Below are 26210 nucleotides of genomic sequence, written 5' to 3'. Positions count from 1 at the left end.
TAACTGGCACTTGCTTGCTGGGCTCCTCAGCTCCCTTCTGAGCCACATGCTGTCTTGTGCTGAGCTCCCAGGGGTCCTCCTGGATTGTGGCTTCTCTTCCTTTGAGAGCATCCAGATCTGATGGGCTCTGGCTCTGATACTTGAACTGAACAGCATTGTTGCTCCCATTTTCAGGATCCAAATAGAGGTGTGTATAGAGAAAATTACCTACAGTCCTGTAAAAGACCATGTGAACAGATCCACTACTAACTTCACTGGTATGGAGCTGCATTGAGAATTTGCATTTTGGCCCACACTGGTATTCAGAGTGCTTTAGTCTCATTTTCTCCGCCTCAGCACATATCCACGACAATGGACTGTTCAGGTGCTCAATATACTGAGCCTCCCCAAGGTTGGAAGGGGATTCTTGCCCTGAACATGGGACAGCTACAACTCTCTGGGGTTAGACACATCAGAGACAAGAAGGAAAATGGGCAAATGACAAGAAAAATGAGAAAAGAAGAGACCTGAATGCTGGTATTAGGCCAACTGACTCCTGGAAGGTCTCTGGTGGACTCTGCATTTCCTGGAGCCAAATGCTTCTGCTGACCCAGAATACAGGGGTTTGGCTGTGTATACGGCTATTAGACCTCATGCAGATGGCAGGCGCTCTCGGGGAAGGAAATGAGTTTTCCCATGAACAGCTATCAAACATGGCTACAAAGCGATGTTTAGTTTGGGAGACTTGGATCAGCAGTTGAGGAACTATGACTTCGGGGGTACCAAGCTGTGAACTCAAAGGCCTCAAAGATGCCAAACAAGAGGGAAAATTCCTCCAGAAAAAAATGGGTAGTATAAAAAGCTAAGCATCCCAGCTGTGTAGTTAAGAGAAGTGAACTAAATGTGCTGCTACCACAACTACATCCTTAAGTAACCAGAAGTTGGGAACAGGGGATGGGGATAGAGAACACAGAACTGGTGATATGATTTTGGCTCCTATTTTGAATTCAGGCAAGAAAGCTATGTTAGAGGATTCCACATCTCAAGAAATGACTAAAATCTCTCAAACTTCATATGGAAGGCAGCCTTCCTTGCTGTACAATTGCTCCTCCCGCCTAGGAATAAAACTGGGACTCTCCACTAAGTTAAAGGCCTTACTTATCAGTGTTACAGAGAACCCCTTGATGTTGTGAGATTCCTCAGGGTAGCACTATGCGGCAAGCGCAGTGGCAGTCACAGGGAGACCTCTCACAACTCTGCAGTGAGAGTGGGCATGTCTTCTCAGTCTGCTTCCCAGAACTGAGACTTATCCGTGAGTTGGTGGAGTTACTAAGCTGTTATGGGACCTACACTGCATATCTTTAATGATGTCTTTCAGTTACATGAATTACCAATTAAACCAGAATGGTCTGGGAGGACTTAGAAGCTTAGGATGCCTTTTGAAGATGGGGGAGGATGTGAGTGAAGGTCAGACTGGAAGCATTAGCTACTTGTGCATAACCACACTTCCCAGCCCAGTCCACAGCACATTCTCTGACTGGCCCATCTGTACAGCCCATCTGAAGTAGTGTGAGAACTTGACAGATGAGAAAAAGTCCTTAGAATATACTGCTCTTACCCTTTCAGTATATAATAGCTATGGTGATCCGTCAATGAAGCAGCCCAGGAGATGGAACATTTGTGACCTCAGTTTTCCAACTGCACAGTCCACTGTTCCTCTTGCCCACTCACATTCTGAGGTTTGGACATTGACTGAATCTGTGTCCTGCTCAGGCTGCATGCTCAACTGTATGTTGTGTAATAGTGATAGAAAGAGTGTGGGTGCTTGAAAAAGTCTACAGACGCAGGTGAAAATTCTGGATACTAGCTGTAACTAGTAAAAATTCTGGTTACTAGCTGTGACTTTGAGCAAGTGACTTTTTAGATTTCAATATTTCCTTATCTGAAAATTGGGGATAATGTAATGTACTTCTTAGCTGTATTCTGAAGATTAACTAAAAGGAAACAACATTTGTAAAACATCTAGGAAAGTAACTGATACACAGGCAATCTATATGTTGATATTCATATTACTTTTAAAGTAGTATTAGTATAGATATAAAAAAAAGACATTACTTCTCTCACAAAGTTTACTTTTGAAGCATTCATAGTTTAATTAGCCTTGTGGAAACTGACTTCATTCAACCCCAGTAAATATAGAAACAAATAGTTCTCTGTAGAAAATACTTTTATCTCACCTTAGCTACTTCGTTGATAATTTGAAACCTGGTGCTGTCTTTGCCTGTTGTGACTGAATCTAGTAATGCCTGATAGGCAGCCTTCTCGGTGAGCCGCTGTTTCTGACGCCTACAGATATGGAGTACAGAGATGTCTGAGAATCATTTGTCACTGTCAGCATCCAAATGACTATATTACCACGTAGAAGTCATTAAAAATCACTTCGATAATAAGTGAATTGGGCACAGACAGTATTAGTACTCTAATAAAGCACAAATGGGAATATGTTAGAGAGCTAATAAAATACTACTACTACTAATAAAATTGTTCAACATAACACTGTTCCAGGATGGTATTTTGTTCCCTTTATTGAGAAGGTGGGGCAGTTTTCATAACATACATTTATTAACTTGATGATTTCCTTTCTCTTTCTATGAATGTACACTTCAATAGAAACTCAATAAATTTTAGTGGAAATCCAATATAATCCAGTGGTTTGACAAGGTGACCAGGAGTTCACTACAGAATTCCCACTAAGGTACCTGTTCACAATTAAAATGATATGATTTTCTTCCTCTAGAGTAGTGTGAATAAATTAGAAAGTTGTAATGATACAATTTTTGGTGATTTCGGTTTCAGGATCACATAAAGGTAGACACTAAAAAAAAAAGATTTTACAAAAATATTTTGAGGCTCTGGGGAAACAGGCAATCATATAGTGGTGATCACAGTACAAAACAGTACAATCTCTGTGGAGGGATATCTGGTAATAGTTGAAATTACAAACACATTTACTCTTTGACCTAGTAATCCCCCTCCTGGAAATTCATCCTATAAATATATCTGCATGTGTAGGAAATGATATATGGTATAGATTTTCACTGTGGCAGTAACATTATAGCAAAAGACTGAAAACAACCCAAGGGTTTAGCAATAGGACAGAAACTGAACAAATTATAATACAATTTACCCAATGGAATACTATACAGCTATGAAAGAGGACAATCTCTATATACACATGCAGAGCTCTTCAAAATAAATTATGAAGCAGGAAAAAAAGAAGTATACAACAGTGTATATAGAAAACTACCTAGTGTGAGAATGGCAGTGACATAAGAATACATACATTTACAAGGGGGGAGGATATAGCTCGGTGGTAGAGTGCATGCCTAGCATGCATGAGGTCCTGGGTTCAATCCCCAGTACCTCTATTAAGAAAATAAAATAAAATAAGTAAATAAATAAACCTAATTACCCACCAAATGCAAAAAATTAAAAGAATATATATATTCACAAAAAGAAATACTGGAAGGATAAGTAAGAAATTAATAAATCTGGTTACTGACAGGGACAAGGTGTGGCATGGAGTAGAAGGGGACAGGAATGAGAGTAACACTTTTCAGTGTGTATCTTTTTATATTATTTGATTCTTGAACCATGTAAAAGTATTATCTATTCAAAGATTCAAAATTTTCACATCAGTTTAAAAACACTTTGACTTTTAAAATGAAATACCTGTTTATTAAATCAGTAATATTAATTATAATATACACTTATATATAGTTAACTATAATTAAATATATTAATAATAGAATAATACAGTCATAAGTTAAAGTACTAAAAGTGAATGTCTCCTGTGTGATAAATTCCTTAATCACTCAGTTTCCTAATTGACTGTTTCTTTAGAAAGCCTATGAGTTCTCATAAATTTAATTAAACATCAATTTTGAAATATTTTCAGAAATGTTTCACATAGGTCATACATTTCCTCTCCTTACCTGTAGAAAGCAATCTTGCTGCAGTCTTTGAAAATGGTTTTATCCACAGCTTCATCTTCAACACTAAATAAAAACACATTTTAAGAAACTTATTTTTACATAGGGTTTGTGAATACAATTTTTGTACCTTCTTTCTAACTGTAGTATAAATATGGGAAGTAAACTACCATAATGCAAAACTGTGTCATGGCCATAACATAACATGATTATGTGTGTGCTGCGGAAAAACATGCTTCTCTAAACCACTCAAGGTAAACAACAAAATGTGAAGTTCTGGGACTATTCTGAAAGCTATGGAAAAAGAGCATTGTCACTCATGAGGAAGGGTTCTTTTAAAATAATGACTGAAGGCTATGATGACAACAATACAATCTGAAGGAGCAAAACCAAAAAACCCCAAAGCAAACAAACAAGAACAACCTACCCACCTATTTATTCAACAAAATACTTTCAGAATATTCTTATTGAGTGCTGGGCTCTGAGGAAGATATAAAGGATTGTGTCCAAGCTTTCTTTGAGAGCCTAACCAACATCACAAATCTACCTGACATATGCTATAATGACGTATGTGCAAGGTGCTTGAAAAAGAGTAGAAACAAATAGATGGAGAAGGAAAATCTTTTGCTTTTTAAGAAGATGCTGACAATCTAGGGGCCAATGTTTTTTAAAATGGAGTTTCAGAAAAGCTGTTTCTGGAATATGACATGAATAAGATGTATGTATATTGCTACTTGAGTATATGTATTTAATATATGCTGATGAAAACAATTGCAAACTATAAGGGAAAAAACTGACTTTCAAGCAGAGTCATGGTGAATACATCATGTCAGCATGTCCATGATTATGTAGGATGCTATGATTGAACACTAATTTCAAACTATTATGAAAACAAGCCTAGACAAGTATACTCGGCCATACTAAAATATCATTTTCATGGAAGTAATCAAATCCTTCATTGACTCAGTCTTTGTTACTGTTTCTTTTAATCAAGTGTGCAAAGATTAGAGAAATTTGCAGTCTCCAGTTTTGAAGAATGAGCTCTGGAAAGACATAGGAAGAGGTGTATATAGCTGAACTTGGAAAGCAACATGCTTGAAATTCATGTGTTAAGAGTTCTGACCACAATTCTACCAGTTTTGTTAATGATCCTGAAAGTATTTTATGAGGGACTAGCTATTAATATCAACTAATTTCCTGGGAGAATTGAAAAAAAAAACGATAAAGATTAAGTGCACAAATATCAAACATGCAAATAAGTGCAATCAAACAATCAATAAAAACCGCAAGACCAGAATGCTGTTTTCAGGTACTATCCTCTGCCTCCGTGGGCCCTGCAGTCAGTCCCTGCAGGACCACTGGGCCTTTACCTGATTTCCTCTTTCCCAGCTGCTTCCATCGCTTCCCAGTCACTTCACAGGCTCTTAGACCAAGGTCCCGGGTGATCTTTTTAAAACGCCAGTTGTCACTCTTTCTAAATTTCTACCAGCACTTCACCACCGTCAAGTTTCTGGGACTTCCAGGTCCTTAAGGAATGACAAATGGACACTTGCTCCTGGTACTTCCAGACCAAACTATCGTTTCTACAGGGATTTATTTGGCAAATTTTTCCTGGTTATGAGTGGCTGATGAGGAACGGCTTTCATTAGGAACCGAAAAGGCTTTTGCCTCGGAGGGGGCGTGTACTCAAAGAGCCCTAGAGGATGGAACTCAAGAACGTGAGAACCAGGAATTACCCAGACAACCTGCCTGATTGGGACGAAGCTTCTGCAGATCTACCTGAGTGATGGTCACGCCACAGATATTGAAAACTGACCCACTCTCTCCCGGTTTTTAGTTTTGAGTAAGAAGTGCCGGCCAGGTTGTTGCTAGGTTGATGTTCTCTAGTCAAACTCTGCATCTATGCTCTTCAGGGTTAGAAGGGGCCTTTAAAAGTGGTTATCACACCTTCCAGTTTATTATTATTACTATTACGCCATCCAGTTTAGGAATCGTTTATACTCCACCACTGCCAAATTCCAGTCTTTGTTTAAATACCTTCGGAAACCGAGACACACTACTGGACATTAAATAGGCAGCCAGACTTACGGCTTTCCCAGACTTCCGGCCCCGGCGTCTGACTTTGACTCGGGTCAAAAAGGATGAGGTACTGGGACGAATGGGTGGAGGAGAGAGCCAAAAGGTTCTTGCCTGGTCCCTAAACCCTTTATGGGCTAGGAGAAAAGAGAAGAGTCGACAGAATCGGAGATGGCCTTAGGCGACAATCCTAAAGCTCCAAGGTGACTAGGTTACCACAAGACGACGCCTGCGCAGTAGGTCTACAGCCTCACACCACGCCGTGACAACTGCCTGAGGGAGGGGCCGCGGATTTGTAAAACAAACAAACCCCAGAGGTTTCGAGGACCCGGATGATCCCGCCCCCAGAGCGGAGCCGGAAGAGGGCGGGACGAACCGGAAGAAGGTGAAATGCTTTGGGTAGGCACTCCAAGGCTGTGAAGATGGCGGCAGCTGCGTGGCTTCAGGTGCTGCCTGTCATTCTTATTCTTCTGGGGGCTCAGAGGTCCCGACTGTCGCTTTTCAGTGTAGGACCGGCACCCGTCGCTGCTGCCGACCGATCCAAGTGGCACATTCCGATAACGTCGGTGAGTGTTCACTTCACAAGTAACTGAGCCCGGAGGAGCGAGGGGTGGGGCTACGGCGGCCCAAGGGGTTCATGAATATTCCGCAAAAATCCGCTTCCTAAGGGGTGGGATTGTCGGGATCATGCGTGTACTAGAGAACAGGGACTCACCTCCCTGGAGCGGAAAGCCGTGCACTTCTGTGGGTGGATTAGCAGGAATGTCAGGGTCATCTCAGGACCGGAGAGTGGTGGTGGAGCGATTTCTTATCAGGAAAGTCAGAGAACTTTCTTTGCCTGACTAGAGACGTATAAACTTGATGTATGAGTGGAGAGTGGTTTCTCTTTCAGCTGAAGTTCCACAAAATCTTGTGACTTCGGGTTAGAATGAGAGGGATATGTAAATAGGCTTCTTTCTTTCTTTCTATGCACTTCTTTGTTACTGGGTAATTCTACGTACGAAGTGTGAGGTCGTTTGAACTTTGAAATGGTTATTATAAGCTTTGCCATGTGATTAGGAAGCCTAGGTATTTAAAACTGATTTCTGACATGAGAATGGCTAAAACGGAAGAAACAGTATTCTAAAATTTGTTAGGGTAAAATGAGTCTTTTGGACAATTAACTAGATAAGTTGGCCCTTTCTGCCCTTTACCACCCTTTTAAAAGCTCAGTTGAGTAAGAGCCATAGTCTTGTGAGCTGACAAAATCAAATGCTGGCAGGAAATGCCCAAAAGCTTAAGTCTTATTAAAACTACAGTGGCCTTTTTGTTTTGTTCTGCTCTCCTCACTGGTTGTCATGTCATGAGCTTTTATGTGCAAGCATTATAGCTTTTGTTCATTTGGTGAAGATCTTCAGGTTTTCAATTTTAGGTATTTATTTGTTACTTGTGAAATAGTTAAATCTGGCCATCTGCTCATAGAATAGTTTTATTTGAAGAAAGGATTGGTTATTCTGGATGGTGATTAGTGAGTAAAGGAAATGAGCTGATTAAGGAGTACCTTCCATGAAGATTTAAGTTAGGTTAGGATTTCTAGCAGCCTTCCTTCTAGAGTCCTTGCTTGGTGGCCTGTAGGGGGAAAATCATGTCTCTGCACCAAGCCTCAAAATCCTGCAGTTTGGATTATGGTTGAATTTTACTAAAAGGAAGGATATTGATGCCTTGTGTGTGTGTGTGTGTGTGTGGACTTGAACATTTTATAGATAAAGATTTTTATACCAGTTGTATTCAGCCTTGGGAATTAAAGTGATCTGGTGCTAATTATCTTTCTCTTCTTTATCTTTGCAGGGGAAAAATTATTTTGGTTTTGGGAAGATTCTCTTCAAAAATACCACTATCTTCCTGAAATGTGAGTTTTTGCACTTCATGAAGCTTTTATTCGTGTTTTTGAGTGATCTTTAAACTTTTAAGTTACCTGGTTTCTACCTCTGATGATTTACTCTCAACATAAGTTCTGAAATTTAATAGTCCAGCACTATCTAGGTATAAACATATGTAGTATATCTAAGGTCCTGTCATTGCATAATCTTCAGAATTCTTACTTGTGTGAACTTTATTTTCTAGTTTTTCAATATACATTTAACATAGATTATGTTGGTTGATTGCCTGCATGGTGTTTTAATCTTTTCTGAGTCATGGAGATACCGATTTTGCTTTTGTGTGCTTGTTAGATGTTTACTGGACACATGACTAGGTTTGTCAGGCCATTGGCTTTGTGCAAATATGTTCAGTAAAGCTTTTGTTTGCAGAAGGAGTATTTTACCACTTGGGTCTTTGGAAGAGGAAACTCAAAGATAATTACCAGGAAATAGGGATTATGTAGAACAAAACCAGTCTGTCCAGTGGGAAAACCACTGTATCTAAATCCAAAATACCCCATTGTGTATTAAAGAAAAGCTTCCTTTTATTTCTAAAACTGGCTTTATTTTAAAGAATGATCATGGGCAACTCCATTTCAAGATCAAGGATTAAAAATCCAGATCATTCATGTGTGCGCCTATGCATATTTCTATGAAAGTGCTAAGTTATAAGTCATAGTTGGATGATTGTATTCTTTTAATCATTTAGTAAGTAAAAGCTGCTATGTGCCAAGCACTATTTTAGACAGAAAGAAAGTGATAGAAAAGTGTTAGAAAAGACCCTCTTACTGAGCTTACAATCTAGTGGGACAGAGGGGGCAAGGAGAATTTCTATGAAGAATATACTGTGTCCGTGAAAGTAGGATCTGATTAATGATTGAAGTTTGATTTAAATCAGAGCTACTCTGACACACTGGTCTTTCTTGTGAAGTTGGCTTACTAGATAAGAATAACTTTTAGGGAGAGCAATATTTTGTCTTCTGGAATTACCTGACGGCTTGTATACCAGTCTGTCCTTTTATTATGTATAGTTTCTTCTCACCGGTATTTTGTTCTGCTGGTTTTTCTAATGGTTTTTGGCCAGGCTGCTTATTTTGAAGTATCTACATTTCATTTCATTTTGGGGGATTTGCAGCTTCTTAAAATCTGTATTGTCTTACACATTGTTACTTCTGTGTTTTCTCATACTTACCTTGTCTATGATTTTATGTTTTTGTGGGTATGGTATACTATAGATTTCTGTGAACTTGGCAGGACCTTTTTCATTGTCTCTTAAAGCCATTCATTTAAAGTTATATGTCTTTTAACATAAGTAGTATTTTTTGCAGACACATTTCCCTACAAATCTCCTGTTTAGGGGTTTCTTACTTTTATTTAATTAATCCCTTCTCTGTATGGTCCTTCTGAGCAGTTTACAACAAGATTGCAGAAGCCTCTTGATCATTTCCATGAATTTTGTGCAACTCATCAGATTTTTGTGTATTTTAATTGAGCCATATAAAGTGTGTCACTTAAAAATTAGGTTGAGAAAACAACTTAAAGAAAAGGGAAAGGTTATAATTTTAGATGTTCTTCTTTCAAGAACCAAAAGTGAGTTCCTAGATGCAGTCATGTTTATCTTTGTCACATTCGCGCGAAGTAGGAGCTAATATATTTTCCCTCCTCAGCTGGGATCAAAGATAAGAGGGAGTACTGATTTCCCCCAGGTGAGACGACTAATCAGATCAGTCATTTAGTCAGATTTACACTCTCAAGTCTTCAGGCTACTGCTTTGGTCCACTAGAATATCATGTTCCAAATTATGTTTAATGAGTTATTTGAAGCTTCTATGATTTCATGAGGTTTCTTGAGACCTCTCTTAAGGTGGATTTTGAAAAGAATCTAATGCTCTTTTATCTTTGCTTTTACTGTTCCTACCCTCCCCAGCCAGGTTTACTTTTTGTTAATAGTTCTTTTCTGTCCAGTTTTGATATTTTTCAAGGGTTAAGCCATGAATTTTTCCCTCAGTGAAACTATTTTGAATATTGTCTTGTTGACATCCGCAATGTTGTCATTCCTTGACTCTTCAACTAGAATCTTTTTTAAGACTTTTCTTAAGAGTCTTCAGTTACTTCTTCCCTTCTGTCCCCTCTTTTGCCTAACAAAGTAGTGCCTATAGTTTTGTGTACTTAAGTGCTCTGCTCAACAAATATTTAAATGGTAATACAAGACCAGTTTTAACTCAGGACTGCTTTATCACTTCTGGGTTCTTCCGAGAAGAGAACCAGAAATGGAGATTTTAAGGCATAAAAATAGATACACAGTTTCAAAGGTTGAAAACAGCTTAACTGGTATGTCTATAAGCAACAATTCTAGTTTTAAGTGAAGAATATCCAGTTCTTTTTACCTTTATTACTTCATTACCTTCTGTTTGGAGAAGGGATAGTCTTTGAAGTATCTTAATTTAGCAAGAAATAAGTGGGATGTGGGGGTAACAGTTTAAGAAAAAATGCTTTGTTTGAGAAATGTCTTTTATTCACAAAACTTTCTTCTTTTATAGTTGATGGAGAACCTTGTGATGTATCTTTGAATATAACCTGGTATCTGAAAAGTGCTAACTGTTACAATGAAATATACAACTTCAAGGTACGGAACATAAAAAGTACAGACTTCTCTTGGCGTTTAGAGATCATCAGGTCCCCACCTGATAGAGGAAGGAGTGTCACAGAGCTGTGGAGAAGAGCTGAAACTAGAATCATGCTTCCCAATTTGCAGACGTACTTGTACTATCAACTCTCAAACTTTTCGGTCTCAGAACTATATTACGTTCTTAAAAGTTCTTGCAGAACCCAAAAAGCCTTTATTCATATGGGTTACTATATTAGAAATTAAAACAAAAATACACAAATATGTATTAATTTATTTTAAAATAGCAATGGTAAACTCATTGCATGTTAATATAAAAAGCATATTTTTAAATAACAATGTATCTTTTTCAAAAAAACAGGAAGAATGGTGTTTTGTATTTTTGCAAATCTATTTGATGCCTGGTGTAATAGAAGATAGCTGAATTCTTGGACCTCCTTCACTCATTCTATTGTGATATGTTATTTTGGTTGAAGTATATGCACAAAATGTGGCCTCACACAAATACATAGTTGTAAAAGGGAATGACATTTTAATAGTGTTTCCAGATAGTCCTAGATACTGTTATTGATTCTATACCCAGACATAAGAAGTGGAGTTTTTAAAGGTTAGTTGTAGCGTGGAATCTGAAACTGTATCAGTGAACTTTTTTGTGCTCTGTTACTTTAAAATAAATGGGTGTGTCTTGTACTTTGAATGGTCTTTACCCATGTCTGATTTTACATCACCTTTCATTGGTCATTCAGAAAATATTGGTTGACTGAATTATGTAAAACTTACAGATATTAATTCATTTTACAATTAACTCAAAATTACATTTGCTAATATCACCTTTCATTCATATCTGAAACTCCTGAAGTATTGGAAGCTGTTAACCTCATGGTGAGGAACATGCATGTTTTCCAAAATGCCAGTTTTTGCTTGAAAGCTCAAATTTTATCATTGACAATGAATATTATCAGTTGTCTTCCTTGAAATGACAGCCTCCCTTTGGCCATTTTCAAAGCAATACCTCCCAGATAACCAAGTCTGAATAACTATGTTGGTTATTCTTTCAAGTAAATGAAAAAGTAGATAGTTAAGCTTATAAGTTCCAACAGTTGTAAAGTGCTTTATCTTAAGACAGTTGTTTATAGTATTTTGCATACTTTTTATTTTGTCTGATAGATATTTTAAAAGGCATTCAAAGGTCTAGATTTAATGACTAACAACTTTTACTGCTATATCAAGGACATTCTTATGTAAAAGTGGCTTTTTTTTTCTCGGCTGCAAATTTGTGAAGAGTACAATGACTACTAATAGAGCTGGGGGCCACTGATAAGGGGCAGCAATTCAGTGCATCATTACTTTTGCACTATCAGTACAAAGGAAATAACAGGTGATGATGAAGATAAAAATAGTTTTGACCTTTTAGACCTCATGAAAGCATCCCATGGGCCACACTTTTGGAATTGCCATGGTACACTGTACTTGTGCAGTGAAGATATGGCTCCTAGATGGAGTTTTAGGCCTTTTCCATTCTGTTTTCATCCCCCATTTGCATCTTTTCTATCTTTTCTTTCTTTCTTTTTCTTTCTTTCTTTCTTTCTTTCTTTCTTTCTTTCTTTCTTTCTTTCTTTCTTTCTTTCTTTCTTTCTTTCCTTCCTTCCTTCCTTCCTTCCTTCCTTCCTTCCTTCTTTCTTTCTTTCTTTCTTTTTCTTTAACATTTCCTCTATTATTCTGGAAGTTTCTTTTAAAAAATAATAGGGCTAGTCTTTAAAAAATGTCCACCATCCAGTTGGTTTTCTAAACTTTAAGCATTTGAAATTTCTGCCCAGTTTTAGGGTTTTACATTATCTTTTCTGCAGTATTGGTGATTGTGTTTTACCTTTGTTATACAACTTTGGGAAGATTGATGGGGAGGACTAAAAGAACTGAAGAATTTAGAGAGAATTGAGAGTATCTCCAGAATATGATTTGGAATATCTTGATTGTTTTTTCCTAATTGACCACTAATTGATTTTACAGTTAAAAATGTAAACACGTTTGAAACTTGTGGTAAATTGGTCAAGAGCTAACAGATTCAGTCTTTATAGGTAGTAGAAGTTAAGAATTAAAAATTATTCTGAATTGCCATGGGACAGAATTATGGAAATGATGAGATAGTTGGAGATGTGAAATTGGAACTTAGGAAAAAGGTGAGATTAGGGATGTTGGTATGGGAGAAAAATCATAGAACTGTTGGGTGAAGCCATGGAAATAATGAGTTTTTTGAGAGTATCAGTAGTAGGCTGTGAATGGCTGCAGTAGTTTTGTGCTGTAGCTTATGAGCACAAGTATTTTTTGTTGTTGTTGGCTTTGTTAATTTAGTCAAGTAACTCTTGTAAATATGTTTTCTTATAATAAAACCCTCTGACTTCTGGTGGTTTCCCAGTCTTTCTAGAACTTTTAGAGAAACTACCCTTTGTGAGTCATAGATCAGAATTCTGTACTTTAAAGTCTAATACTGTTAGATTCTTGGATGCTATTATGTAGAGTCTTTATATGATGATATTAATTTTTGAAATAGCAAATCCAAAACTATATTTGTACTGTAGGCAATACATTATCTTTTAAATATCTTGCTTTTAAAAATAAGTTAAATACTTTGTATTTTCTCTGTTTTTCCAGACAGAAGAAGTGGAGACATACTTGGAAAATCTTAAGGAAAAAAAAGACGTGTCTGGGAAGTATCAAACATCATCAAAATTATTCCAGAACTGCAGTGAACTCTTTAAAACACAGGTAATGAATGTTGATAGTTGTTGGAGGGAAATAGAAGAAGTGAAAACTGTGATGTCTGTATTTTTGGTGACATCCATTTTCCATTCTTCAGTTCTTTCTTCTGACAGAAATAAGTTAGAAGCATGTTCTCATAGGTCCGTAATTGGCCACTTAAATATTCATCTCATCAAAGAAAAGATGTGCTTTCCTTTGTATGTAAACAACAAGCCCCCAATTTTTTTTATTATAGTAAAATGTACATAACAAAATAGACCATTTTAACCATTTTTAAATGCGCCATTTAGTGACACTAAGTACTTGCACATTGTTGTGCAACTATCACCACTAGCCGTCTCTGGAACGTTTTCATCATCTGCAGCTGGTACTTCATAACCATTAGATAATAACAACACCCACCCCTACCCCCACTTCCCTGGTAACAGCTATTCTACTTTGTCTCCATGAATTTGACTGTTCTACATATCTCAAAGAAGTAAAACCATACAATATTTTTTTGGCTTCTTTAACTTAGTTTAGTAAAATGTTTTCAATTTTCATCCATATAGTATGTATCAGAATTTTGTTCCTTTTTAAGGTTGAATAATATTCCATTGTACGTATATACCACTTCTTTTTTATCCATTCATCCATTGATGGACTTTAGAAACCCCCAATTTTTAATTCTCTTGTTATCTCATCTCATTGATAGGTCCCCAGAAAAATCAGCACTTTCAGATTTTACTACTATAGACCTGAAATCAAAGGGTTGAATTATACTCCTTTTTTTGAATAGAGGGGAAGAGGTGAATAATATTGTGTAGTTTAATGCTTACATGTATGTAATCTTATAAATGGGATTTATATTATAAAATCCTTTCCTTAGAAGTAGGATCTGACCCCAGTTTTTTGATAGAAAAATTATTTATTTTATAGGTGTTGAAAATAGTTATTTTAACCATGGCCTTTGCTTTGTCCTTATTGCATTTAAATACTGCTTCAGAATATTTAGCAACTTGCCTTGAAGAGGCAAGGAGTTCTTGGAAAGCTCAGTTGTCTGTCTAGTTACTGGAAGTAAAGTTTATTGGTAAGAAGGCTTTAATAATTAGGAATTGATAAGCAAGTGAAGTAATTGATAATTGAACTGTAAGGGTTGAGTTCTTGTCATAGCATAGATTTTATGGACTTGGAAGAAAAAAAAAATAGCTTTAAAATAGTGGAAGAATGGTAGAAAAAGAAAGCTCAGCACAACACAATGTTAAGTAGGGGATTTTCTGTTGGTTTTCCAAATTTATCCCCCAGGCCAGAAGGATTGGCTAATCTTTCTTGGATTTGACTGTGGAAAGTTATCTGTTGTATACTATTGCCCAAGGTTCACTACTTTTAGATCTGCTATAATCTTTCCAGGGTTTTGGCATAAATCCCTATTCATCAGGTTTCCTCTCCTCTCTAATGTAATAGAGTTGAAATACATGCCCTAATTACTCAGACTGGATAATGACTCATCTGCTGATAACAGGTAAGAAGGGTAATTAGTGTAGATTTTTTACTGGCATGGAGTATGTTGTGGAAGGAACAGTGGACCCCAGAATTAGGAATCTGAGGATTGTTTCTGCATCTAAAGCTTTAGAGCTTTGAGTCACATTTCCCCCATCTGTAGAAGGAGAGGGAACTATAAGATCCCTATCCTAAGTGTATGTCTTCTAGCTAAGGTTTTATCATTCTTAAAATGTCTATAATCTTAGAGAAAAATTGAGTGGCCAGTTTGGTTTGGTAATAGTTTTTAGTTCCCAGCAGGGTTTTATTCACTTATTTGTGGTTAATTAGAAGTATTTCATCTGTTACTATGTTTACTATTATAATATGTTTTGCTTTAACTGTGTCTGTGGATTTTGAGCTACGCTTTTCTTTTACTATTGTTTATATTTAATTTTTTTGTGTAGGTATATTTTTATTGAAGTATAGTCAGTTTACAGTGTGTACGTTTCTGGTGTACAGCATAATGCTTCAGTCATACATATATTTAATTTTAGTTTTATATTTGTTTCATAGAGCTTTTCCAGAGATTTTGTGCATCGATTGCCTCTTTTAGGAGAGAAACAGGAGGTAACTGTTTTTCTTGTCATTTATTTCTGAGAGTAAATAGAAATTCTGAATTAATATTCTTTTTTTGTTTGTTTGAAGGCTAAGGAGAATGGAACAAATCTTACCTTTACTGGAGACAAAACTGTAAGTGTGGTAAGGAATTTAGGGCATTGAACACATTTCAGTTTTGCTACGTTTGTGTATTTTGAATTCTTATGCTGACATATAAAAACAAACTTAAGAATGGAAGCTATACATCAAAATGTTAATAATGGTTATCTCTGGATGATATTATAAGTGATTTTTATTTTCTGTATTTCCCATGTTTGTTACAATCAGTTATTGTTTTGTAATTATCACCCTATAAATATTGTAAATAGGAAGAAACTTTTAAGAAAGAACCTTAAACTCCATCAAAAATTATCTTGCGATTGAATACAGTTGGAAGCATTTGGAATATTGAAATAAGATTGAAGACTATAAATATGCCTAAAGTTTTCATAGTTTACTTTTCTAAATCATAGTAACTCCTAAAAGCTTTGCCAATAAAAATACAGAAGTAAGACAATTATCAGTTTTGGATCATGCTTTTTACAAAACTGGCTAAAGTTTTAAATTTTATAGCAACTTTATTAAGACATACATATCTCAAAATTTACCCTTTTAAAACATACAATTAAGAACTTTTTAGTATTCACAAGTGTGACGATCCATTACTGCCTAATGCCAGAACCTCATCACCCCAGAAAGTAACCACACAGTCATTAGCAGTCACTCCCCATTCCAGTCTTTCCCCAGCTCTAGGCAGCTACTGTTCTTTCTGTCTATAGATTTGCCTGTTCTGTTCATTTCATATAAATGGAGTCATACAATTTGTGGTCTGTGTCTGACTTCTTTCACAATTTAAAACTGTCTTAACTTCTACTTCCTTCTTATACAGAGCCTTAAGATTAGTCAGAAGTGAGTGATTAGGGCCTACTCAGGTCTCTCTTGGGCATGTGTGCACAGACCCGCACGTATGTGCACAGCCCTACATGTGCTTACGGTCTTCTAGACTTCCAGGAATGTTTTGGAGTTTTTCAAGACCCCTATGGACATCTCATTTCCAATTTTCCTTTTAAGTTTTTAGTCAGCCTCTTGATATCCTCACCTGGTAATGTCACCTCAGGCAGCTGTGATCTTTTTCAGTTGCTGCTGAGTGTTTTTGACAGTGCCCTGAGAACAGAGTCTTTCCCACTGAATGAGCATTGAGTCAGGTCATATAAAAGATAATCCCTGAGATTGGAGCTTTTCAGTACCTAGCAAACCACTCTAATGAATGGGCATTAGGGGACCTCCAAACTTGTTCTGTTTTCCAGCAGCTGCCAAACACTGTTTTTTCACAATCGTTATAGTTTTGAGAACTTTGATTTCAAGGAGCTTAGGAAAGGGTCATGGGGTTAGGGTGGGCAAAAACACTACAAGCTTGCTTTTCTTACTGAGATTCAGGTGTTTTTCTTGAGGAAACACTTCTGGGATGGATTGCAAATCTGTAGTTAATTTCCAGAGTTCCAAAAAAGTTGATTTTGATAGTTTTTGCCTATATTCTTGTTGCTTTTATGGGTGAGTGTATTTTCAGAGGTCCTTAGTCTGCCATTCCGGAAGTGTCCCCACTCTCCCTGTCCTGATTATAGTTGTACAGAATTTTAACCTAAAAATAGGTTAGTATGGCAGGCTTCACTTTTTTTTTTCTCCAAAAACAACGTCCATTAGGTTTTTTCCTATTCACTGGCAAATATTTAGAAAATATACATAAATGAAAAGAAGAAAATAATTATCTGTAATACTACTACACACTGATAGACTATAAACTATCTTCTAGTCTTTTGTCTATGTGCATACTTATGTTTAATTTATTTAAAAATGAGAATCTTACTGCAGCTTTTTAAATTTTACCAAATACAACATGGACATCTTTCCAGTTCAGTGAATATTGTATGGCATCATTATTTCGCATAGAATTTTATTGTATGAATACATTGCAATTTGTTAACGAATTCTTTGTTCTTGGACATTTATCTTTTCATTATCTTGCAGTTGTAAACAGTACTGCAGTGAATATCTTGTAGATACATTTGTTTTAGATTTTTTTTTCCTGGTGTCAAAGGAATTCTGTGTTGGTGAACATTTTGCTTTTATAACTTAAAAATCTTTTGTAATTTTATTTTTTAGCACTTTGGTGTGCTAATATTCAGTGGTCTTCTGCATGGCATACTTTTAAGTTCTACTCAAGGCTTGAGCCCTATTCCCAGTAAAAATCTGCTGAAAAGATGACCCTGTTGAATATCACCAATAATATTTAGAAATATTTAGTCAATTTATAGTCAAAAGAAGTCAAAGAATTATCTGTCCTTTGATCATTCTTCCTGAAATTGAATCTAAGAGGATACTTTATAATCCTGTTTAAAGGATACTAATAAGTTCAGTACTTCTACCCCCTTTTCTTAAAACTCTGATAAAACGTGTTTTTTAGAGGGAAGGGTCTCTTCCTGTCCCTTCCCCTAAGAAAAGATTTAATATTTTGATTGAGTTTTCTGGTTTGATTTAAGCAGTAATGTGATATATTTACCATTTTTTTTTTAATTAATAGGTTTTATTTTTTGAAGTGGTTTTAGGTTTACGACAAAATTGAGCAGAAAGCTCAGAGAAGTCCCATATACCACCCCCAACACATGCATACTCACACTTCCCCACCATTAACATCCTACACCCGTGTAGTACATTTGTTAGAATTGGTAAGCCAGCATTGCCACATCATTGTCAACCAAAGCCTATAGTTTACTTCAGGGTTAGTTCTTTGTATTATTCATTCTTTGCATTTTAACAAATGTATAATGAGAGATATATACCATTATAATATAATACAGTTTAACAAATGTATAATGAGAGATATATACCATTATAATATAATACAGTTTAACAAATGTATAATGAGAGATATATACCATTATAATATAATACAGAACAGTTTCATTGCCTTAAAAAATTCCCTATGCCTCACTTATTCATCCCTCCTTATCCCCAAGCCCCTGGCAATCATTGATTTTTTTTTTTTTTTTTACTATCTCCATAGTTTTGCATTTTCCAGAATGTCATATAGTTGGAGTCATATAGAGTCTTTTCAGATTGGTGTCTTTCACTTAGTAATATGCATTTAAGGTTTCTCCATGCCTTCTTGTGGCTTAATAACTCATTTCTTTTTAGTACTGAATAATACTTCATTGTCTGAATGTACCACAGTTTATCCATTCACTTATTAAAAGACACCTATTGAAAGAGCTCATAATAGTATCAGGTAGGATTGATGTGAGGATTAAAGAATGTAATCAATATTACATGTTTAAGCAGAGTGCCTGGCCTATAAATGTTATTTTTACAAGGTCAGAATATCTATATTCCAGAGTTAAGTGTAAACTTTGTCAAATCTTGGAATATGACAATCAGTCCCTTTGAGATTTGTAAGAGGTAATTTTAGGATATGTCAAATTAATAGTAGAGAAACTTATTACACCAAAGTTTTATTGGTTAATGAACAGTTAAGTTCAGGAAAAGTTCAGTTAATTATGGATAAGTAGGACATGATATATCTATAACTTTGAAGCTGTAAAGTTTTCTCACAAACCATTCCTGAATTTTGTCAGAGACTGTCAGGCAGAAATAAATCAATGTATGTTTCAACATGACATTTCTGTTCTTAAGTTACTAAGATAGTCTAGTAAATGTATAGCTGAAGAATCACTTAATCTGCTTTGTTTGACACTTCTAATTTGTATCATGGAATATAATTTTTGAACTCTTGTTTAGACTTTTCTTGGATTGTAGGGTAATTTTAACATTTGAGAAAAGCTGTGGCTCCATAGGAAAATACATAAATGTGCAAAATCTGTTTTTCAATCATTATTATTGAGGGGGTTTCATAAATCAATGAAACTTACCCAGAGGTCTTAGGATAAAAGTTCCTTTTAAGACAGAAAGTAATAAATTGCAAGTCTAAGTAGCAGTACCTCCTTTCAGACATGAGGAAGGAGCAGCCAGTTATTTTCTATGTTCATCTTTTTTGTGTTTCTGTTTTAGTCTTGCTTTTGTGAAGGTCCATAGTCCATCTAGCATGTAAGACAACAAATCCTTTCATGATTCTTTGCTAGTGCTGTGCTGGCCTTGGAATAGGTAAACAGTTCTAAATATGGAGGATGTTAACTCTTACTTCCTTGACCTGGGGAAACAGTGACTCTTGCTTTCCATATAGATTAACCAAGATTAAATTTTTTGTATAAATGTGAGACCTTATTAGCAGAAATTGTGGTGATCTTGGGAAGAACATCGAACACAGGGAATTAGATTCAGCAGTTGGTGTTTATAATTCTTTGATGTCATCATGGGCAGTTTTTTCAAGTATTTTAAGTTAAATCTCTTTAGTTTGGGATATCTGTGTAAAATATAATCTAGCATCCTAGCATGGCTTAAAGAGATTCAATTCAGTGATTTAAGTTGAGGTTTTCCTTGTTAAAGTTAAACGTGATTTTTGTGTATAACAAGATACAAGATGTCCTGCCTTTCAGTAATTTATAATCTAGCCTACTTTATTGTATGCACTGCAAGCCTATTTTCTTGTGCCTACTGTTTTAAGGAGTAAAAGTGAAAGACTCAACCATGTTTCTGGGTACATTCTGGAACAAAGTTTTTGTTTTGTTTTGTTTTGTTGTTTTTTTGTCAGTGGAGGTACTGAGGATTGAACCCAGGACCTCGTGCATGTCAGTAGAGGTACTGGGGATTGAACCCAGGACCTTGTGCATGCTAAGTATGCACTCTACCACTGAGCTGTACCCCATCCCCTGGAAAACAATTTTCATACTGTATCATTAACCTGTGTTCTTAATTCTTAAGACTGGAAGATTTGATGTTTTCTTTCCTCTCTAGGTAATGCATGATCCATTGAAAACTTGGCAAGATGCACCATACATTTTTATTGTACATGTTGGCATTTCCTTCTCCAAGGAATTATCAAAAGAAAATCCATCACTTAATCTTTTTACCAGTAAGTACATTTCATTTTTTATCATTTGTATTACTGTTATCTAGTAGTGTTGCAAGGTGGGTTGTGTAAAATTGCTTTAAAGGAGGGAATAATTAAGAATGTTGTGAAGTAGAGAAATTGAGGGAGAGAAATTAACATTTTTCTGCATCCAGTATGTACGGGATACAGTCTTGGGCACTTCACATATGCTTTCTTATTATGTATTATAGCTACTAGATTTCATTTTTCTTCATTTGATCCTCCTGCTTTTACAATTTTTGATTAGTATTGTGTTCTCAGTATGCTGAACTAGACTTGTTAAAACTTGATTACCAAGTCAAAACTTGGAAATTTTTAAATTAATTGACTTGGATAATTTTTTTAATGTCTCGGTTTTTCTTGTGTTATCTTTTCCACTATTGCTGCCCAGTTCAGAGAGTCATCACGTCTTATTTGGATTTTTACAGTAATTTACTAATTGGTTTTATTTTCTGTAGTTTCTTTTTTTGTTGTTCCTTCTCCTTTGTGGTTTTCTCCCCTCCCCTGCTTTCTCAGGTAGAATATCGAATAGAAACAATGATGGTAGCCATCCTTATCTTGCTTCTGACTTTATTGGCAGTATTGGCACATTACACCATTAAGTATGATGTTTACTGTAGAGTTTACAAAATATTCTTTATTTGGTTCAGGATATTTCTTTCTATTCTTAGTTTACTAAGAATATTTTCCTCTTTTTTTAATATTAAGAATAATACCTAGTTTTATAGAATGCTTTGATTGTATTGATTAAATTGATCATATAGATTTCCTCATTTAACTTGTTAATGTGATGCATTATATTTAACTGGTTTTCTACACCCATTCTTGAACTTCCAAGATCCCACTTTTGGCCTTGATACACACATAGCTGGATTCTGTTTTTCAGAATTTTGTTTAGAGTTTTTTGTCTGTGTTCAAAGTAAACTTGGCCTATAATTTTCATTTCTCACACATCTCCTATTGGTTTTGGCATCCAGGTTATGCTAGTGTTATACAATGAGTTGGAGAATGTTCCCTGTTTTCATATTCTGTTGAACAGTTTTTGTAAGGATAAGATTATCCATTCTTTGAATGTTTGCTAGAACTCAATTATGATAGTGTTTTGGCCTGATGTTCTTTTTTTCCTAACTGCAAAGATCTTAAACAACTGATTCATTTTCTTTAGTATTTTATTTTTAGTTTTTCTGTTTTTCCTTGAATCGGTTTTTTTTTGCCCCCTGAGAAATTGTCTATTTCATTTAAGATTTCAGATTTATTGGCATAAAATTAGTAATGATATTTCTTTATAGAAAGATCTCTTTTCATTCTTACTATTGCTTTTGTGCCTTCTCTTTTTTACTTTTTAAATCTATCTATAATTCTGTTTTTACTATATTTTTATCCCAATGAACAAGTTTTGGTTTTGTTAATTTTCCTATTTCATTAATTTCTACTTTTGTCTTTATTATTTCTTTCATTTGACTTTTTTTTTCTTTTTTTGGCTTTTAAATTTTTTTTTTTTCAGAGGAGGGAGGTAGTTAGGTTTATTTATTTTTTAACAGTGGTACTGGGGATTGAATCCAGGACTTCATGCATGCTAAGCACATGCTCTACCTCTGAGCTGTATCCTCCCCCTTAAACTTTTGTTTTTTATAGATTCCTGTATTGAATGTTTAATTTCCAATCCAGAGATGGGTCTCACACTTCGTAGTAATAAGGGATATATCAGATCTAGGCAAACCAGATCTGACAGTTTCTGGACCCAAGATATACGTATATCTAAGCCCATGGCTTCCTAAAGAGTAATAGTTTCAAGGAACAGTTGCCAACTTTTACTTTGAACCTCCTTTCTTTGAAAAGGATGGAGGAGAAGTTCTTTTTCACTCCACTTCAGCCTCTTCATGCATCAAATCTGACCCTGGTTCCCCTTTATCTTAGAATCCTACAGTTCAGTGATCCCACAGGAGCTGCACATCCAACTCCTATAGCCTGCTCTGGGGCCCAGAGTCCAGCGTGACTGTGGGTTCAGCCTCATGCACTGTTCTGAGTTGTTGTTCAGTTTTGATATGTGGAGATACTTATCTTGTTTCTGAGTTTATGTCCTTTTTGTTTCCTCTCTTGTTTTTGTTTTGTTTTATCCATCTGTTTGGTGCTAAGATGACACTTCCAAGCATGGACTTAACTACACCACATGAAAGCCCTAGAATTCTCTCTCAAACAGTTTTTATCATCTTTCTTCCCTTCATTAAAATCTTTGCTGTCTCCTTGTTGCCTATAAAATGTCTACATTCTGCAGCAAGGCTTATAAAACTCTACAAATTATCCCAGTTTACCTTTTGCTGCCGTATGTCAAAATGCTACTGTATGGTACTGTGTGCAGTCTCAAGCTTCATGTTCTTTACCTGTATCATACATTTTCACTCTTGTCTTTGTTCTTGTAATATCCTTCACTGGAATGGTTTTTTACTTCATGAAAAATACACACTGATTCTTCTGGGTCTGACTCAGGGAGACAGTTCTCTGTGTTGCTTTCCACCTCTCTCTCCCCTGTAGATGGTAGTCCACTAGATGTCAGAATACATCTTATTCTTGTTTCCAACTCCTGTATTTTCCATAGTGTGTGTCACATGGTAAGTGCTCAGAAAATGTATGTTATATTCTAGCATAAAGCAAGAATTAGCCAACTTTTTCTTAAAGGACCAGATAGTAAATGTTCTCTCTACTACAGCTACCCAGTTCTGCCATTATGGTATAAATGTAGCCATAGATAATATGTAAGTGAGTGGATGTGGCTGTTTTCTAGTAAAACTTTATTTACAAGAAGCGGATGGCCAGAAGAATGTGCTGTATTTTGCTGACCCCTGCCATAGAGTAAACAAAGAATATGGCAAATACTAATGATTTTATTTGCCCTTTGTTAAATTAAGAAGATATAGATTACTAATCAGTTCAGTTATGAAATTTTTGTGACTGCTATTATGGGATGTTCCTTTTCTTCATATAAGTATTGGACCCAATTTACTTTTAATAATGGTGTATCCTTTTTGCCTGATAAAATTTAGTAGGAAATTTTTGTTGAATATGCTTGTCTCTGGAGATAGATATCACTTCTCAGATAAATCCATTTATTTATTCACTGTACCTAAAATTTATCCAAGTAGTTTTATCAATTACAATTTTAAAATAGCCAGAGGTTTGCTTCTGTAGGACAGATCTGTCTTTCAGGTTCTTATTAGTTTCATTTGTTCTTCTTCATTATACACTTTGTTATTATTAAGCATCTTCTGAAAATGATACGTTAATGTAGAAAAGTCACATAAAATTGAAGTAAGTAAAAAAGAAATAAAACAATAGGAAAATATAGGTAAGGAGAGAGAAAAGACAAAGAGGGCATAGAATTCGGGAATGAAGTCCTATACTTTTCAAAACATGTTAGTGATGTGTTGTAAGAAAAAGTAAACATGAAGAATGTTTGAAATTTAGAGGAGATGGAGAACAGTTCTAGTTGGGCAGCTCACCAGGCTTTGTAGGGAAAATGCATTCACCTTAGTCTTTAAAGGACATGAGTATGGGAACAAAGGGCTTTTCCACCTGAGATACTGACTGGAGCAGAGGCATATGGAGGCCTGTGTGGGACACAGCATGAACTATGAGAACATTCATAAATTTCAGAGTGCTTTACAAATGTAATATTCACCAAGATTGAGATGATTAAAGTAAATTACCCAATGGAATCTTCAGTAATATCATCAAACAGATATCAAACAATGTTTTTGTTTGATTTTTGCATCCTTTACATTAATTCTGAGGACTGTGTTTTGGCAGTGACTGTTGAAGTGAAAGGTCCCTATGAATACCTGACACTTGAGGAATATCCATTGATGATTGTAAGTGAACTTATATTCTTTAACCTCAGCATTAAATGAATTTAGCTTGAAAGACTGTTCATGTTTTGTAGCAATATTCTTTTCCAAAGACTTGTTCCTGAGCAGTGCAGAAAATACTGCTTGTAGTTCTGTACTTACTTCTTACTAGAATGATCTTGGGAGTGTCATTGAACCCCTCTGTGCCTCATTTACTCATTTGTAAAGTGAAGAAGTCAATGACTTGTGGAATTTTAGAGTTGGAAAATACCTCAAAGATTGTTTTACCTCTCACATCCTCTCTAGCATCCAAAGTGAGGTACTTCTTACAACCCTCTAGTTTCTGATCCCTCTTAGTGTAACTAAATGATGACGCTTCCTCCTTTTCAGTCTGTGTCTATGTCTGAGAATATCCTTAATCTATTTTCAGATTTCTTTGTGATTTTTTTTCTTTTTTGTTGCACTTTTCTGGTTTTCCCTCTCTTTCGTTTCATTGCCTTCTGATATATCCTAACCCTGCCATGCCTTTTTTCCTCCACAATGTCGTCTTTATTTATATAATTTTAGACTGTGAGCTGAAAAGCTCTTTCAATACGGAAGAGCAGTCTCTCTTGATGACATGTCCTTAGGTAGTCTCCCTCTGCCCAAGAGGAGACAATTTTTTCACATTAGTATTGAACTCCAAAGAAATAAAATTATTTTTATTTTATTTTATTTTTTAATTATTTTTTAAATAGAAAGTATAATAATAGTTAGTTGAGGCTTTATATTGATTCTAATTTAGCTCTTGGCCCTAATCCTTCTTCTTCTCTTTTACCCACTTGGATGACAGTTTTTCATGGTGATGTGTATTGTGTATGTCCTGTTTGGTGTTCTGTGGCTTGCATGGTCTGCTTGCTACTGGAGAGATCTCCTGAGAATTCAGTTTTGGATTGGTGCTGTCATCTTCCTGGGAATGCTTGAGAAAGCTGTCTTCTATGCAGAATTTCAGAATATCCGATACAAAGGAGAATCTGGTATGTAACCAAAAAAATGAGTGATTGGCAGTTAAAACCTATGACCTAAGGTTAGCAGTCATTAAATAGGTGTAATTTTTCAGTTACTTAATTATTAGCATAGCTTAAGCAGAATCACTATGATTGTGACTTTGTTTTTAATCTCAACTTGTGGGTTCAGTGATTTAAGAGTAATTTTACTGTAATATACTCACAAAAGTTACAGTAGTTGTGACCATTTGGGGAAGATTATTACTATCATTGACTGTTGGTTGCCATTGATTTTTGAGTTACTGTTATTACATGCATCTAAGAAAGAAAGTAAATATTGCCAATTTAATTGTAAGATGCCACTGATTATAAGATACACCTTGATTTTAAAGATGGGGTGGCAGGATTTGTATCTATTTGGTAAACAGTAATACCAAGAAAATAGAGTATGTATGGTTTAGTAAGGTGAACAAGCAGTGATAGAAATTGTTCTGTACTGAAGTTTTTTGTGATAGATTGAGTTCTTTCTCATCAGGCCATTTGATTATCAATAATTACTATTGCAAGGTATACTAATTAGATCTTTTCCTGGTCTTTGAAATAGCTTGAATATGAGTTTAAAATCATGTTTGTTCTTTTCTATGTATAGCTCTATTTCATGGTTTTTAAAAATTCAAAGAATATTCTTTATATACTATAAACTGTTTGAGAAGGGTGAGGTATTCTGCTGAGGTTTTAGTGAAATGGAAAGTGGAGAGGGAAAGTAAATTCAGCACACCCGGATTGCTGTCCACATGAGTAAGATCATAAATGGTATCAGCTTATACTTATAAATATTGCAGAAGAGAGATTCTTTTTAAGTAGGACTAACACCATTGCTTACTCTGAATAATGTT

The 26210-nt window shown here is 35.6% G+C and overlaps 2 protein-coding genes across 20 annotated transcripts in view; one reads left to right on the top strand and one right to left on the bottom strand.

Moving 5' to 3' along the window:
• GANC (glucosidase alpha, neutral C) overlaps window positions 1-6303 on the bottom strand; it is a 64007-nt gene extending 57704 nt beyond the window's left edge. For 2 of the 8 annotated variants that reach the window (XR_012507632.1, XR_012507634.1), the window contains exons 1-4: window positions 6060-6292; window positions 5342-5497; window positions 3975-4037; window positions 2217-2325 (exon numbers count right to left, since the gene is read on the bottom strand). Coding sequence is in view for 4 of the 8 variants with exons in the window: in XM_074365951.1 (XP_074222052.1) it covers window positions 2217-2325; window positions 3975-4037; window positions 5342-5370 (201 nt within the window). In the remaining 4 variants the exon portion in view is untranslated. Of the gene's footprint in view, window positions 1-2216; window positions 2326-3974; window positions 4038-5341; window positions 5498-6059 lie in introns of all 8 variants that reach the window. The other 6 variants (XR_012507633.1, XM_074365953.1, XM_010965193.3 and 3 more) reach the window with 4 other exon arrangements.
• Window positions 6304-6396: 93 nt separating this feature from the next.
• Window positions 6397-26210, top strand: part of TMEM87A (transmembrane protein 87A) — a 36380-nt gene continuing 16566 nt past the window's right edge. For 2 of the 12 annotated variants that reach the window (XM_074365957.1, XM_074365958.1), the window contains exons 1-9: window positions 6398-6613; window positions 7875-7935; window positions 10485-10570; window positions 13220-13333; window positions 15362-15415; window positions 15494-15547; window positions 20351-20468; window positions 24291-24352; window positions 25161-25344. In XM_074365957.1, the coding sequence (XP_074222058.1) occupies window positions 6470-6613; window positions 7875-7935; window positions 10485-10570; window positions 13220-13333; window positions 15362-15415; window positions 15494-15547; window positions 20351-20468; window positions 24291-24352; window positions 25161-25344 (877 nt within the window). In that variant the 5' untranslated portion in view covers window positions 6398-6469. Of the gene's footprint in view, window positions 6614-6719; window positions 6867-7874; window positions 7936-10484; window positions 10571-13219; window positions 13334-15361; window positions 15416-15493; window positions 15548-20350; window positions 20469-24290; window positions 24353-25160; window positions 25345-26210 lie in introns of those variants that run through there. The other 10 variants (XM_074365966.1, XM_074365964.1, XM_074365965.1 and 7 more) reach the window with 8 other exon arrangements.

The sequence above is a fragment of the Camelus bactrianus genome, chromosome 6 (assembly GCF_048773025.1).
Source record: "Camelus bactrianus isolate YW-2024 breed Bactrian camel chromosome 6, ASM4877302v1, whole genome shotgun sequence".
Lineage (NCBI taxonomy): Eukaryota > Metazoa > Chordata > Mammalia > Artiodactyla > Camelidae > Camelus > Camelus bactrianus.
Note: the sequence above shows the minus strand (reverse complement) of the source record. Positions and strands in the feature narration are given on the sequence as shown.